General features: G+C 45.5%; 1 protein-coding gene across 1 annotated transcript in view; it reads right to left on the reverse strand.

Moving 5' to 3' along the window:
* The window catches only part of LOC135819265 (uncharacterized), a 184,474-nt gene that overhangs the window by 135,938 nt on the left and 31,223 nt on the right, over positions 1-17,313 (reverse strand). Inside the window, exons 9-17 of the mRNA XM_065332440.1 lie at positions 13,330-13,428; positions 12,661-12,735; positions 10,845-11,042; positions 9,035-9,260; positions 8,334-8,656; positions 6,654-6,848; positions 3,967-5,121; positions 3,324-3,405; positions 977-1,043 (exon numbers count right to left, since the gene is read on the reverse strand). Of these exons, the coding sequence (XP_065188512.1) occupies positions 977-1,043; positions 3,324-3,405; positions 3,967-5,121; positions 6,654-6,848; positions 8,334-8,656; positions 9,035-9,260; positions 10,845-11,042; positions 12,661-12,735; positions 13,330-13,428 (2,420 nt within the window). The remainder of the gene's footprint in view (positions 1-976; positions 1,044-3,323; positions 3,406-3,966; positions 5,122-6,653; positions 6,849-8,333; positions 8,657-9,034; positions 9,261-10,844; positions 11,043-12,660; positions 12,736-13,329; positions 13,429-17,313) is intronic.

Raw genomic sequence — 17,313 nt, forward strand, 5'->3', positions numbered from 1 at the left:
TAAGCTGTGCCAGGTGAGTACATCACACCCATCACAAAGTGGTCAAAAACTACTGAGAAATAAACATAACCATAATATCATGTTGAGTATCACTATCTGTCTCATACCTTCACTCTCTGCTACAGTCAGTGATGCTGCTGCTGCTGCTGCTGCTGGTGGTGGTGCTGCTGCTGTTGCTGGTGGTGCTGCTGCTGGTGGTGCTGGTGCTGCTGGTGCTAGTGCTGCTGCTGGTGGTGCTACTGCTGCTGCTGGTGCTGGTGCAGGTGCTGGTGCTGCTGGTGCTACTGTTGATGTGAGCAATGCTGCTGCTACCTCAGCCTCTGTTAAGACAAACAGAGAGAAAGCAAACATTATGCATGAAAGTCCTTTAAGGATTTCTTAAAACGTGTTGTAAATCGCAGGAAGTTCTGTCTAGGCAAGTGATCATCATGAATATGAAATAGCAGAGATTGTGGAGTAAAACGGGCTCACCCTGGACCAGAGAGTAGTGATCAGAGTCCACGATCAGCTTATCCGTAACATGCATTGCATGGAGGTGAGATCGTAGCATTCCCATGCTGTAAATCAAAACAACACATCAAATACATAGACACAGAAACACGCATACCCGCATAGCGATAACATCATACACACACATTCACATGCGCAGGCTCGCTCGCACCAACGCAAGCGCGCCCACAAATACACACATCCACATGTATATACGCACATAGAACACACACACACACACACACGCACACACACACACACACACAGGCACACACACACACATACAGAAGTAGAGATGAAAACCATTGTCATAAATACATACTTTCCAATGTCTGGTGATTAACCATAGTAACAGATGTGATTACAGAATACAATGTACACTTCATAGGTACTGCCGAGTACAGTGGAGTTCTTAAGAGGAATTTCCACTAACATCCATTCATCACTATGAGAAATGAAACCAACTTGAGATAAATGTTATACTCACGAGGGATTCTGTCCCAGGAATGACGTCTTGGGTGCAGTTGAGAATCTTTCATCCGCCAATGGAACATCTGTTAGACGGCATAGAGACAAACATAACCGGTACACCGTACACTCCCTAGCGATCAACTCTTCAACTATCAGTATGACCATATTTTCAACTAATGTTACCCCATAGCCTCATATAATCACCATTATTAATTGCATCTCTCTGATTGGCCAACGGCCACCGTGAGAAATAATAGTGATAATAATAAAATAATTTGTAAGAAAGGGTTTGCTCCCCACACCGGAGCTCGCGCTATTCCGCCGACTTTACTTGACACTTGACTGACTCACGACTGCCATCCAGAGCACACGAGAAGTCCATCGAACCTTCGACTCGGCAAACCTGCAAGAAAGCACCACTCCCTGCTCAATGCAGTGTTTCGGGGAATTCACCCCTCATCAGTTGAGCTTGAGTAGGCTGAGGAAGATTGTGCCTGAAGAGCACCACTTATATAGTCGCAACCACTACTTCGTACTGTTGTGCCCAGCGCGGGCTTGCGACTAGTTGGTTTGGAGGTGACAGCGTTGCGAATGACCGAGGGTCCTCGACGCGTCTGTCTCACCGTCCAGGAGCGACGCTGACTCACGCTGCTATCTGGTGTTCACGAGGTGTTTGTCGCGCTGGAAACGGAGCGTCTCTGTAAGTTTGTATCCCTGGTGATGTTTGTGCCTGGGGAGCACTATATAAGTGGTGCTCTTCAGGCACAATCTTCCTCAGCCTACTCAAGCTCAGCTGATGAGGGGTGAATTCCCCGAAACACTGTGTATTGAGCAGGGAGTGGTGCTTTCTTGCAGGTTTGCCGAGTCGAAGGTTCGATGGACTTCTCGTGTGCTCTGGATGGCAGTCGTGAGTCAGTCAAGTGTCAAGTAAAGTCGGCGGAATAGCGCGAGCTCCGGTGTGGGGAGCAAACCCTTTCTTACAAATCATCGCCGAAGTCGCAACCACTACTTAATAAAATAATTGTGAAAAGAAGAAGGAAAAAATGTTACTAGTTATGACTAACTGTCCACCAACGTAACCAGATCTTATACAGTCAGCGAGTGCGACAAAATGGCACAAAACTGACAGGGATAAAAAAAATACAAAGAGCTTGTGTATGTACAAGAAAAGCACTGGAAGTGTGGAAAACAAAGACTAGAACAGGAACGGACTCGGATGGAGAGCCAAGGATTAATTTAAAGAAAATAAAAAGGACCATGGAACTACAAGTTACGCGGTAATGTCCACTAATACCACCAGTTACTAAACAATGTTAGCCCATTAGTTGTAGAACGTCAGTACAGTCGGTCAGTGTCTTTAAATTGTTTTTTGCATGAGCTGATTGTTTAGTAACTAGTGGTGTTAGTGGACATTATCGCGTAACTTGTAGTTCATAGTAAAGAAAAAAAGGACCAATCAACAACAAGTTACGCGATAATGTTCACTAACACCGCCAGTTACTAAAGAATCAGCTCATGCGATGATATTGCACGACACTGAGTCGGTTGGTCCATTTTTCTTTGCTCTTCATCCGACTCCAAACTTGCAGTTCCTTGGTCTTTTTTATTTTCTATGGAACAGTAAAACTGATATTAGAGAGGTTCCGCATAACGTAATTACGTTAGTAAAAAACGTAGTCAATCTACGGAAAGTCTTACGTAAACTGCATGCGCATCTGGGTTCCGCCATACGGAGTTTTCAAATCACGTAGCTACCCTTGGCAACTCCAAACGTGGCAGTGTACGACCAGATCGACATGGGGAGGGAGTCATAAATTTGTACCCCAATCCACTTACGTACCAGCTACGCTATCAGAGCCCTATCTACGTACTCTCCGTAGACAAATTCCCGTAAGTGGAGAGCAAACTCGCGAATTCACGGGTTTTTCCTGCCCACTAACGTAAAGTTGCTCAACTTTACGTAGTGCGGAACCTCTCTATTATCACAATAGACTGTGGACTGTGTATAAACATGAGTGCAAGTATTCTCCATTGTTTCTAACAAACAAATAAATCAATACAGAAAACCATCATCACATTCAGATTTTGACAATGGGAAATGGACAAAGCTCCTGAAATTGAAGGTTTGCTGCGTATTTTACGCATTGACTGCTTTTCCAATCACGGTATGCTTTCAATACTTTATGTAGTTTTTAAGCTAAATGTGGAGCATAGCAAACAATTATACTCTTCAGGCCGGTTAAGGATCGGATTTTGGAGCTAAATTGGTTTAAAAAAGAATGGAGATGGATATTGTCTGGATTTGGTGGGCACAGAGCTTATAGTACAGGTTTCCTGATAGCGGAAATGCACAATGCACTTACTGTCGGCCTGGCAACGAAGACGTTCTTGCTCCTTCAACTGCCGCTGTTCATAGGTGATGATGTCCGGGAATGCTTCCATCAGCTTCATGAGAATACATACGTGCACATACATATACACCAACACACCCACATACGCATGTACACACACACACATGTACACACACACATGTACACACACATGTATGCAAATGCACACACAAACATGCAAACTCATACACACCCACGCGCGCGCGCACGCACACACACACACACACATTCACACACGCATACACACACACACATACACACACACTTAGCTTTGCATAACTTAGGTTCCTTGAGAGGCTAGAAAACTTTTAAATTATTTTGTAGTCTAGCCAAGGTTGTTCTGGACATTTTACCAAGTGAAATCTAGTTATGGAAATTGTACCAAGTGAAAACAGATATTATCTTAAATGCATTGTTGCGAATGACTGATATCATCTAAAACTTCTTGCTTCATAAGGAGAAGATTACAAACTACAAGTTCACGATATTCAATTTTGATATGATCAAACAAAACACGCACCGTTCTCATTCAAGCAAATTTGTAATTTTGTTTATGAATATTGACAGCAGAGATTCATAGTTACGGAAAACTTTTAAAAATTCTTATTCCGCTCACCATGTTCTCATTCTCCACCAGCATCCTGCAGATCTCTCGGTAGAAAACGGAGAATGGCGAAGAAAAGCACTGCTGAGCTAACCTGCTGTATAGCACAGTAGATGTGTGACGATGAGATTGTCGGCACCATGCCAACAACACCAGCGAGGCATTCAGCCGACTGGGTCCAGCGGGCGACACTGATTGGGGGCCACCAAGTCGGCTGATTTCCCTCTCACTCACATCTACGCTTGATTGGAGATCGCTCAGGAATGCGGAATCTCGCAGACTCTCCAGGCGATCAGTACATGTGGCAGGAAGCATACTGACATGCGTGGCAGGAACGTGATGAAGATCCTGCACCGAGTCAACGAACACACCGCTGGCGTCCTTGACATCTTTGCTTTGCACACTGCTTGCGGCAAGAATGACGGCTTCGGACGAGTAGGAAGCAACCACTGGAGAGATGGCAGCTGGTGAAGCGGATTGCTGGATAAGCTGACGCATGCTGCTCAGGCTGAGTACAGTGGGCTCTACCGAAGTACCACGACTGTATCTCTTCAGTAGCTCAAGGAAGAGAGCTTGAAATAACCAGTGGACGTGGTGAACCACTTGCAGGTACGTACCGCAACTGGACGTCACTGCAATACAACAGCGCTGACGGTCGGACGAAAACACAATCAGCACTGTTGTGTGCGGATACGGGTGGACAATGATGGTGTTCTTGAAGAACATGGGATCAGTACTGGCGAAAAAGCAATCGGAGTAGTCGTATACACGTGCTTGGCATTGAACAATGAGACCAGATGAGAATGGCACACAGCCATTGCAGGTATACACAGAACCTACCATCACTTGTGAGGTCATGAAGGCTCTGTGCACCTTCAATGGCTGTGTGCACTCGGGAAACAGGGAGAGAGCAAGGATATCCTTCTGATAGCGGATGGACAAGCCGAGCTGTAGAACCATACGCACGCAGAGCAGAGCTTTTTCTCCGACTTTGGCGAATGAAGTCAGTGAACGGACGAACTCCTCTTCACTCATCTTGTATTCCCTGGCAATGCCATCAGGGCGGTGGGGGAAGACGTTGGACGAGTACATAAACCCGATCACGTCCTGCAGGAGCCAGCGAGGCTGATGAACCACCAGATCATTCAGCTCTGGGAATGTGATGACCTTTAGCAGTATCAAAGGTATACCACACACACACACACACACACACACACACACACACACACACACACTCACACATACACACACACACACACACACACACACACATACACACACACACATACACACACACACACACACACATACACATACACACACACACACACACACACACACACACACTCACACATACATACACACACACACACACACACACAAACACACAAACACACACCCACATACACACACACACACGTACACAAAAACACAACAGAAATGTAGATCAAGTACAAAGAAACGTCTATTTCCCTCTCTTATCTCTTATCTCTTATCTCTTATCTCTCATCTCTTATCCGGCACTTGTTAATCCAGAACTCTTGCAAACCAGCCCATTTTCCGGCGAAACGGATTTTTCAGTTCAGTTTTGACGCTTTAATCCGGCACTTGAATTGCGGCTCCCGTAGCGATTTTCTGCAACAAATCGCTCCAACTGTACATATTTCGATTTTATAATCCAACAGTTGTACATCGCATACCTTACCCGTGCACAGCTATGTTAGTTTGGTGAGTGCATGACATGCATGAACTAACTTATCATGTAGTGTTCTACACATGTAACATACCCTTGCAACTATCCTATGCATTGTATAGACATGCATTCCACAAAGTAATTAGATTGACACAGAAATCTCTGTTTTGACTTATAACACAAATATGTTTGTAGGTGGGCCGGGTTGGAGAGCAGGATTTGATAATCTAGCACCCTTGTTTATCCAGCAGAAAATGCTGCTGCAAAAGGTGGCGGATTAGAGAGGGACAACTGAAGTTAAATTTTGACTCCCAATATCTATTGTATAAAGCTCAAATATATAACCTAACGGGCTATTGGTGTGCATACAGCAACCAGTTTTAGGTTACATTCTCCTCCAAAGAGCTTCATTAGCGAGAGCACCATTGAATTTTAGTGTGCTGTGTGTGTTGTGTGTGCGTGTGTGTGCGCGCGCATGAGTGCGTGCGTGGGCGTGCGTGCGCTTGCGCGCGAGCGGGTCGGCGTGCGTGTGTGCAGTGTGTTGTGTGTGTGTGTGTGTGTGTGTGTGTGTGTGTGTGTGTGTGTGTGTGTGTGCATGTGTGTGTGTATGTGTGTGGGTGTGTATGTGTATGTGCTGTGTGTGTGTGCGTGTGTGTGTGTGTGTGTGTGTGCGTGTGTGTGTGTGGGCGTGCGTGCGAGCGTGTGCGCATGTGTGTGTGTGTGCGGTTCATGATGTTCTCAGTGTAACTCAGTTCGATTTTTTTCCAAATTGGCAGGATTACGTGTTTGTGAACTCATCCGAGTTGGGCCACGACAGGAGTGATATCTAGAATGTAACACATTGTGCAGGTTATAATGGCACCCAGCCGGCAAAGCCTTCCAAAGCTTGAAATCATAAAGGGCTTTGAGCATATTAAACCTCAGGGTGGACAAGGAAATCATTCTATATGTACACACAGAAATTCATCATCACATGTCATCATTTCTAGGCATGCGTTACCCTTACATATCCATATGCACTCAAGATGCGTAGATATCTGTCAGCGAATCGTTCTGGCGGTGCAGTGTCCGTTCCTTGAATTGCCTTGTAGAGTGCCAGCCCAAACTCATCTCTTGAGCAGTATGGATTGGGCATAGATGCCTGAACCTCATCCAAATGCTTTCGAGCATTCTGCAGCAAACGTGGTTGCTTGGGAGATTTCTGTAGTCAAAGTTGAAAAAGTGCGAATTAGTGGTAGCGGCATGTGAAAGCGTTTGCTTGCCACACGGGAGCTCGCACTTTTCCGCCGACTTGACTTGACACTTCACTGACTCACGACTGTCATACAGAGCACACGAGAAACCTAGTATGTTCTTGTACAATACGACACTAACATTGTATCTGTGTGGATTTGCTCAGAACTTCTTATAAGGAAAAGGAATTATGTGTTGCTGCATACGTGGGAGCCCCCTCTTTTCATGCCACTTGAATTCTCACTTGCCTGGCTCACGACTGCCATCCAGGGTACACAAGAAGTCTATCGAACCGTCCACTCGGCGAACCTGCAAGAAAGCACCACTCCCTGCTCAATACACAGTGTTTCGGGGAATTCACCCTTCATCAGTTGAGCTTGAGTAGGCTGAAGAAGATTGTGTGTGTGAAAAGCACCACTTAAATAGTTCTCTCCAGGCCAAATCATCACCAGGGATACAAACTTACAAAGACACTCCATTTGCAGCGCGGCAAACACTACGTGAACACCAGATTGCAGCGTGAATCAGTGTCGCTCATGGAGGTGCTGAACATTGTTGACCCTAGTGCGGGCTTGCGAATTCGTTGGTTTGGAAGCAACAATGTTGTGAGTCGCCAACGGTCCTCAGCGTTTGTTCAGCACCTCCATAAGCGACACTGAATCACGCTGCTATCTGGTAATCACGTGGTGTTTGCCGCGCTGGAAATGGAGTGTCTCTGTAAGTTTGTATCCCTGGTGATGATTTGGCCTGGAGAGGACTATATAAGTGGTGCTTTTCAGACACAATCTTCCTCAGCCTACTCAAGCTCAACTGATGAGGGTTATATTCCCCGACACACTGTGTATTGAGCAGGGAGTGGTACTTTCTTGCAGGTTTGCCGAGTGGACGGTTCGATAGACTTCTTGTGTACCCTGGATGGCAGTCGTGAGTCAATCAAGTGAGAATTCAAGTCGGCAGGGAAAGCACTAGCTACTACGTATGCGGCAACACACAATTCCCCAAGTATCGCCGAAGTCGCACCAGCCTCTTCTTCACACTCACAATATCAATTAGTACTAACTGTCTTTGCACACCCCGTCACTCTAGTATGGGCATGACTGATGCACTAATGTACTGTGTGAGATTTGGTCAGCAGTTTCCATACAAACACACATCTTGCAGGTCACACGCTTCACATTTCGGCAGGACAGCGCAAATTTTAATAGAAGTATAAGACCAATATGATGTTGCGCCTTTTCCGATCAACATCAGTGTATTGCCAGGGCAATATAGGCGTACTGGGTGGTGATATTTTCATTTTGCATTGTACCATAAAACAATTAAATGCATAGCGGTTCTGTAAAGCGCATCCTTGTGGGGGGGGGGGGGGGGGGCTGCTCGACCAGCTGCTAGTACTCGACCAACACTCAACACAGAGAAAGGTTATGAAATTCGGGCAAAGAAGAAATCTTACCGTCAACACTCGGTTCACCAAGCTCATGAATAGTCTCCTAATATCATTCATGCTGGAACTGTTGGACTTTCTGGCATCCACTACTCTCACAAAGGAGAGATCGAAGTGCTGAGAGAATGCTTTCATTCCTCTCCTTATGGCCTTCTCCACTTCAGTGCGCTCTTCTGGTGTTAGCTTATCAGCTCGTGTGGCAATCGCAATGACATCAATTCTCTGCGCCTGTTGCAGTTCTTCCTGGTGTTGTTGCTGCTGCTGCTGCTGCGTCTGCTGCTGGTGGTGGTGCTGGTGGTGCTGCTGGTCTTGTTGCTCAGTCTGTAGAGAGCCTGATAATTCACGAAGACAAAGTGACACAATTGCCAATAACAAGGAATACCAGTCCATGATTACGCAGCTAATCAATCCCGGACAGCGTAGAATTCCTATTTTCCGCTTGTGTACCAAATGGAGTAGGTGGCATGTCTCTCCATCCCAAGATCATGTAACTGTATAACTAGTTTGAGTGATATGGGAACCAGGGCAGGCTGGTGATCAACTGTTGCTCGTTTTCTGCAGAGAAAAGTTATGATTGAACAGGAAACTGAAACGGTTTGTGCCTTTCGTTTTAACTTTGTGGTTGCAGGGAGGGATTTAGTTGCAGTGTTCAAAATTGCGAGAATGGATCATGTGACATGCAAGAAAATCATTCATTGCTAATCACTTACCATCATCAGGTGCAGACAGGCGACAAACAATATTGGCTGCGGTTGCGCTGACGGTCTGTGTGATCTTATCAACACACTCTGTGCCGTCCACCACTATTGCGGCAACAGATGGTGCTGTCATGGCAACCGTGAATATGTCATGCGACTCGGTGTAATGCTCTTGGCCAGCAAAGTCGCGAAAATGCACCTTCACCTGCGATTGGTTGAAAATGGTTTCTTCAATTCCCTATATGGAACAGATAAAAAATCAAAATTAATGTGCCCTGAGAAAGAGAACAGTGTATGAATCATACTTAGGTCACTGCAACCACACTGTTCTACAGCAACAGAATACTGTACTCCCGCGATTAGTGCCCCCCAGTGCCCCTGGGGGGCACTAGGGGGCACTATCTTTCAATACTGGCACATTACGTTACCCATGATAAAAGCAAAGAAGGCAAAAAACAAAAACAGAGCCTAATGTTCACTCTAAACTATCACGACTCCCCAGAAATGGCAACAAGAATTGCAATTTAGATCCTGATACCACCAGTAAGGTGACATGGACAAGAAAGTTAGCAAAAGAAAACCAAACTTGGCCGCTATTCGAGAGAGGGCTCTAATCGCGCCAGTACGGTAGTTCTGGTATTATTGCTATGTGTATATAACATACTTACATAGCAATATAATCAGTTATTGATAGAAACTAATGTTGAAACAATCTCACCGGGTACTCGTTAGCTCGATCGCCAGAAACTCGGCTCGTTTGTGCGGCCAGCTTGTTTGCGCTAACGAACACCGTACTCCGTACACATGGCAGTACATGTCGACCGGGGAGTCGCAGAATATTTTACGACTCCCTGGTCGATCGAAAGTCCAGTCCCGGGCAAAGTGAAAATCACTCGCAGTTACAGTGACTGTATACCTGCACGACATGTCAACACTGAGTTATTTCAGTTGTCGTTGCAGCTTTGGTGGACTCCACTGATGTCTTGTTCCGCATCTGCTGACCTGTAGCAGGACATGCTTCTGTCAACTCTTCATTCGAGTGAAAGTTACGCTCAGTCGTTTGGAAGTTTTCTCCCGCAATGCAGCGAAGAACAGAGCTACTTGCAATCATTGAAAACGATCTATTCTTTCAATGGCTGCTCAATGACGGCGCTGAAAAAAACATCTCAACACCAAACAGCAGTCCGAAGTGAAGCAGCAGTAACCCCAAATGCCGGCGGTGATAATTTGAACCAGCTGAAGAATATTGAACTTAGAAAAAATGTTTAAAAATTATATTTTGCAACGTCAATGAAGCTCGTTAGCTCGCTCGATAGCTTGCTCGTTAGTGGAACTGATCGCTCGTTTGTTATAAATACGCTCGTTTCAACACCAATAGAAATAGAACCAATGGACAACCAATAATCAAAGTACCTTCAGTCATGTATATCTCATACCACGATGACTTTATCAGTCATATATCCACAATTGTCTGGCTGGTAATTTGCAGATTGCTGATGCAATCTTCATTTGGTCCGTCAATTCCTAGAAGAGGTAGAGTTGTCTTGTGACCAGATAAGACCACACGATGCTTGCAGACACCAGCATGAACATTTCACCAGTAACATTTCACGGCTCTGTTTACCTCTCTTTCTCCTTGTTATTGGCTTAGCGTTTTTGATTAGGTTCACAACACCTACATTCCGCACTTCCCCGTTCGTGTTGATTTGTGCTTATTTGGAATGAAACAAAACTTGTCACTAACAATTTGGACTAACAATCATGCATTCATCCAAATTACGATCTGTAGCACTTGGTGAATTCTTCATTGCTTTCAACTAACCTTTGTTCGGGATGCTAAATCTTTTGCCTTCAAGTCCGGTTGATTCTCCTTGCGTAGCCGTTTATTGAAGAAACCTTCTGCTGTGAAGGATGAAATGAAGGTAGATTTTCCTGAACCTTCTGCTCCACACACGTTGGCAATCAGTTCAGTAGGATCAGTGTAACCCTCAACACCAAACTCTTCACGTATCAAGCTGGTCTGGAGCATACAAATGCAGCACACAACAACAATACCCAAAGTATGTAAGTTGAACACTGTCTAGAACTACAGGGTCGCTCGGTGAAATTCAACCAAAATTGCAAAGCCGGCGGCGCCCTCGATCAGTTGTGATTATACAAGTAGTATTGCGGATATTTACATGCAGCTGCATTCGTGCCACTTCCAGGACACCGAGGGTCGTGCAAGTTGAGATTGCCAAATATGGACACGGGTCGAATTTCACTGAGAGCAACTGTAGATATTACAGTATATCCACATAGCTGGACATACATGTACACTAGACACTAGACACCATCTTACATCTGACAGTAGGCTAGTTGCTGTCAGGTTGTTCAATGTAACCAGCACTTCAACCCAATTATTAGGGCAATTGATGTATGAGTCCATAGTGGGCTCAGGAAGCACACTCGTATAGTGTCAATCTCCATAATCACACACAACTCAACACAGTCTGTCCAGGAATTCAATGAGATTTTAGAGGAGAGTTTCTCACATTAGCTATCCGCATTCTGTGTTGGTGCCCGCAGCAGAAATGAATGATCACTAATCTGACTGCTCTGCTTGCTACAACACCGACTGTACTAGAAGAGAAATATGTCTCCAGTTTTGGCTTCCACCAAATGGTGACATTCGACACTCATTGCACCCCACATATCTTGTCATTGTATAGTGACTCTGTCGTCCCTTGCGATCCTGATCTATTCTTCCCCGTGACCTCTGTTGTAACTCTTGGATCATCTGCTCTAAGCCAGAACATTTCAATAGCCAATTTCAGTGCCTACCACTGCTGGTGATCGTGAGCAATCAGATCCAACCAGGTATCCCATTGCTGTGACAATACAATTATAGGGTTATCCCTGAGTGAGTTGCGGGTTCTATCAATACATGGCTGTCAATTGTTGCCTGGAGACTCGGATGACGATCAACAGGGACATTGATAGTGATCTTGCCAGCTCTCTGTCCATCATTCACTTCATCATTGCAATGTTTTTGAGTGAATTCATCAAGAAATCTAGAAAGACCTCTCCCATTCTTTTTCTCTCTCTCTCACCCTCACTTGCATTACCTCTTCACTGCTTTTCATTCTTTCACTGCTTTTCGCTCCTTCTCTCTCATCCTTCCTCTCGTTCCCTAGTCGAATTGTGCGTGTTGATGTAACGCAATCTTGGGCTTCTCCTGTTCTCTCCTGTCTCCAATAAGGATCAATGCTACTCCAACCGCCCCCCCCCCCCCCCGCCACCCACCACCACACCTACCCTACCCACCCCAACAACCCCGCCTTTAGCATGTGAGATGTAACTATTACTTGTTATCATGCTGTTTGCGCTGAATGTCTCCTCATTGGCCTTCCCTAACCTGAGCTTTCCACCTTGGAACGTTATTGGCTTTTCGCTTTGGAGATATGTTGGACCTAGGTGTCAGAGTGTTGAATGTCTCAGTATCTTGTCAGTCTTGTGCCTTGTCACAGCTTCTAACTGTATTTCTATTTGATCTGGTTACATCGGTAGGTCATTACTCCTAACACGTACCAATTATTCATTCCTGTCATCCACAAGCAAAGAGTTAGTAATCCTATAATTATAACGACATATTTCACCTTAATCAAGTCCAATGCTTGCGTTTTTCCGCGGGTTTGAGCTATCCTTCTGGCTTCCTCCACAATCTCCTTTGCCTGGATTGGAAACATAGAACCAAAATTGGTGGAGCGATACACTCTTCAGTGTCATCAATTTCACTGGTCACAATAACCATCACATATCCAAAATACCACAGAAAACACACCCGCCATTTTACTTCTTACACCGTATATAGCACAGGTACACAGTAAGAAATGATAGAACATTCTGTCACTGCTCAATACTTAACATCATGCTCAAAAGAAGTTGACTAAAGTGAAGGGTAAACAGAGATGCACTGTACACGATGATGCCACTCAACACACCTTGAAGTCGACAGTGAGGAAATAGACTAGAGAAAAACGCATGCTAGTCTTTTCTAACGCATTTTAATCTGCAGAAAGTACTCTTTCAACATACTCCAACCGGCTTCCATAGAGATCGTCCATGTTATCCAACCTTATGTAAAGCTACGTGTTTCAGGAACAAAAATCATAATAAACTGATAAGAACTTGTGCAGGTGAGGGCGGGGGGGGGGGGGGGGGGGGGAGTAGTTCCAGAGCAAAGGTTTTCACAGTAACCGAGCATGTTTTCACAGACAAAACTGGTAGACCCATTCATCACACAACCTACTTTTTTCAACTCTTACCTCATCATATGCTAGCTTGGTCCAGGTGACTTCCAGCAAGTTGGGTACACAACCTGCTCCCTCCCAGTACACTGCTTCACCAAGAGGAGTTCTCCCCTCCTAAACACAGCCATAGCAGAAACAACCAAACCGACATGTTGATATCACGAGTACCTGTACTCTACTGGAAGTGATGACAATTGCCATATCGTGGAATGGATGGATCCCGTGCGGTCAACATCAAGCAGCCCTTTCCCATATCTCTGAAAGCAATGTTGCCATCTATGACCAGAACGATCCACAATAATTGTACTGTATTCTCGTGCTCTACAGTTATGTAAAAAGGCGACGTGGAGACAATAATCTTAATAATGCAATGAATAAAACTATATGCGCACTCATATCACAACCATAGCGACGAAAAAAGTATTCCAGAACATTTTCTTGTCACAATTATCAATGGAATTCGTGACGAAAGACAATGATGAAACTACAATAGGATTTATACACTTGGAGTGAAACAACATGAGGATACACGAATTCGACGGGTTCGCGTACCGGGCAGGTCAAGAACAAGGAGTCGTACAACTCCCTGGTCAAGAACCACCTTTCCGCTTCCGTGGGACGCCACCACCCCATGATCAGGCATCAGATGCGGCTCCTAAACGGTGGGGGAGGATAGATCAGATCCACCAACCATAGGCCCAAGGCCTAAATTCCATTTGCCACATCCATGTTTTACTGATGCCAGGTCACGAGCTCCCAATTAACTGTGGGTCGCAGCACGGTTGGAAAAAATCCTTCCGCTTCCAAGCAGGACTTGAACCTTGTACCCCTCGTTTCTCAATCATGGTCTTAGACCAACCCACTGTGCCGATACAAGAATAGTAAGAAAAACTGCACAACCTTCGGAACAATTTGCACTGGTAATAAAAACTATATAGGTGAGAAATGATAGGAAATTCAGCAAGTGCAGTGTGGCAATGTACAGGCATGTTCAAGTGCATGTGAGTGTGAATGTAATGGAGGGGTGTAAGTGCGGTGACATTTTCTTTCTGTTTACAAAGATTTGGGTCACGTATGCGAACGTCCTGGAATACTTTATTCGTCGCTATGGTTGTGATATGAGTGCACATATATTTTTATTCTCTACAGTTACTCAATCTGCGGACAGCATGCTGTTTCGTTCTTTTTGAACTCATCAGCGCAGCACAGAGGAAATGAGGCCGAACCTGATAGCAATGGAAATAAAAATTTCAAATCAGGCCCGAACGTACCTTGCCAGAGTACTCAAACTGACAAGTCAGTGAGCTCTGCATAACGCAAACAGCAAAGGCACTACCCCACGCAAGAGTGCTCAACTGCTACAAGAGCAGGAGCGAAATACTCAATCTGCGGACAGCATGCTGTTTCGTTCTTTTTGAACTCATCAGCGCAGCACAGAGGACATGAGGCCGAACCTGATAGCAATGGAAATAAAAAATGTCCAATCAGGCCCGAACGTGCCTTGCCAGAGTGCTCAAACTGACAATATTCTCTACAGTTATAATGTTCATTATTTTGTGCTGTGTTTTCTAACAGAAACCTAGAGAGCGTGTGTGGGCAGGCGTGTGTTTACCGCCATACTGCCAGGTGTGTCTTTACCACCATATTTATCAACCAGAAGCCATTCTAACAGTATTTTGCAGATATACATGGGAGTCTTGTCACATAGAATAATTGCTGTCTGTATAAGAGCTGCAAGCCGCATGATGAACTGGAAGATTTTTTTTCTACAAAATCCACATATCTCCAGACACTGGGGTGAATGATGGAGTGTGGTGGTGGGGCCCATTAAGCTCCGCCGACCATTGCAACGGGAAACCATGCGAATCCTCCAGGTGCGCATGAAGCACAGAATCTGCCTGATTGCCGAATGGGTGGCCAGAGAGCAAAATGGACTCGCGAACTATTATTCGAAAATAGTTGACACAGATGACTGGCGGCTGATCCCGTCTGTTTTTGAACAAATCGAGCATTTTGTGACGTCCCCATACGCTAGTTTGCTTCGAAAGTCTGAGGACGAAAAAGATAAAGCATTTCTGTTCATGGTGGTGGAATCCGGGACGTGATGAGATCGATGCTTTTATGGTTGATAGGTCAACAGAAATTGTGTGGCTTACACCACTGTTCCACCTAATACCCAGGGTTTTTGAGAATCTTAAAAATGTTCTGCAGCCATGGCACATAATGCTACCCCATGAGGAAAGCACGTTTCTCGAAGGTACCTGCCCTCACAACTTGCTGGGGGAGGGGCAAGCATTAATTTTCAGAAATGCTGGCTTTAAGACTGTGCGTGAGGAATAATAGTTGCTGATTTGTGTACTGACACAATTTCTGTGGCTGTATGGCGCGAACACATGTGAGTGCACGGTGCGCGAGGCATTGTCCTATGTTGGTGTTCAGGGAACATCGTTGCCTGCAGGCAGGAGGCAGATGCCACTGACAATGTCATAGCTCGCAAGGTGGGTGGATGCTGCTGCTGGTGATGCCAATGACGATGTCGTAGCCCGCAGGGCGTTAAGATGCTGCTGCTCATGCTGTTGCTGACCAACATGGTGGCTCAGAGTCCCCATTGGTAATGAGCGCGTAATTCTCTTCAAGTGCTGCTGATAGCTGTTGTAGATGCTGAAGCCAATGCTAACGCTGACGACGTCGCTGACAGGCTCCTCACATTATGATCTTGTGTTCATGCCTAGAGCTGAGGGCGGTTCAAACGCAGCCAACCCAGGAACTCATGAACCTATCCAGGAAGATTCTAGAAGTCGTGCTGGCGAGTAGGGCACTGGGAACGGTGACCAAGTATTCGTCGACATTTCAGCGCTGGCAAGAGTGGGCTAGCAGACAAGGGATCCCGAGTATTCTTTTTCTTCTTGCTGTTGCTGCTGTCCCCGCAGAAGAGAGGGTTGATTGTTGTTGATGTTGTGTGTGTGTGTGTGGGGGGGGGGGGGGTGCGTGTGAGTGAGGTGTGTTAGGGGTGTGAGAATATATGGTGTGGCTGCACACAGGAGTGAGAAAGAGAGTAAAAAAGAACAGTCAAACTGGTCATAATCAGACACTGCGCACAGCAGATCTCCGAGACGTAGGGCATCCACACATAGTTCAGCAACCGTGGCGGGCCAGGAACTACATCTTCCTGTTGCTCCAACCCAAAGAAAAAGAATCGGCGTCCAAACTCCAATTGAAGTCCTACATTTTCACTCCTGCCAGCACCCTTGCGGCCTGACCTGGTTTCAGAAGTAAACACCGCTTTGAAGCGAGTGACGTCTTCTGGATGAAGAGTTTCCAACCAATTGCTCCAGGTACGTAACTTGAACAATGCAGCTGTTGACGACGGTCCAGCCGCCGTCAGCATAGTGACGGAAACATTTTTGACATTAAAATCTCTAAACTAAAATAATCATATCAGTTTCGAAAACGTTACGTTTGGCAAATAGAACCACTGTAGCGTGGCCCAAGTGGTTGGGCACACAACAACCAACAAGTCTCACCAGAGCAAGGAGAAGTGGTTGAAGAAATGAAGCATGATCTTTCTTCAGAGACAGAACTTTTTATATGTGCCAAGACTAAGAGAGTTCAGGTTTCACATAACAACGAGCAACGGTTTAGACCAATCAGGAGATAGAGAGATGGCACAGATTCGGCCAATCAGAAGACATGTATTGGAAGAAAGTAAAGAAAAAAAGGAAAGCTTCTGAAAAAGGTAGGTTCGAACTTCACATGCAAAGGATACTTGTCTTATGACTGTACAGGTTTTAACACACCAAGCTACAGTGACACAGGCACTAGACTACAATGCAACAGGTACAAGGTTGAAGAATCTGCATGCTCTACACCACCATGCAACAAATCCGACTCAATCTAGTCTACTCGAAACACAGGACCGGAATGTCTAGCCGGCCAGAGCATAACCAGGAGCAGGAAGAAAGAGCCTTGGCTTTGGCACAACTTGAAGTGCGAGCACGT

The sequence above is a fragment of the Sycon ciliatum genome, chromosome 6 (assembly GCF_964019385.1).
Source record: "Sycon ciliatum chromosome 6, ocSycCili1.1, whole genome shotgun sequence".
Taxonomy (NCBI): Eukaryota; Metazoa; Porifera; class Calcarea; order Leucosolenida; family Sycettidae; genus Sycon; species Sycon ciliatum.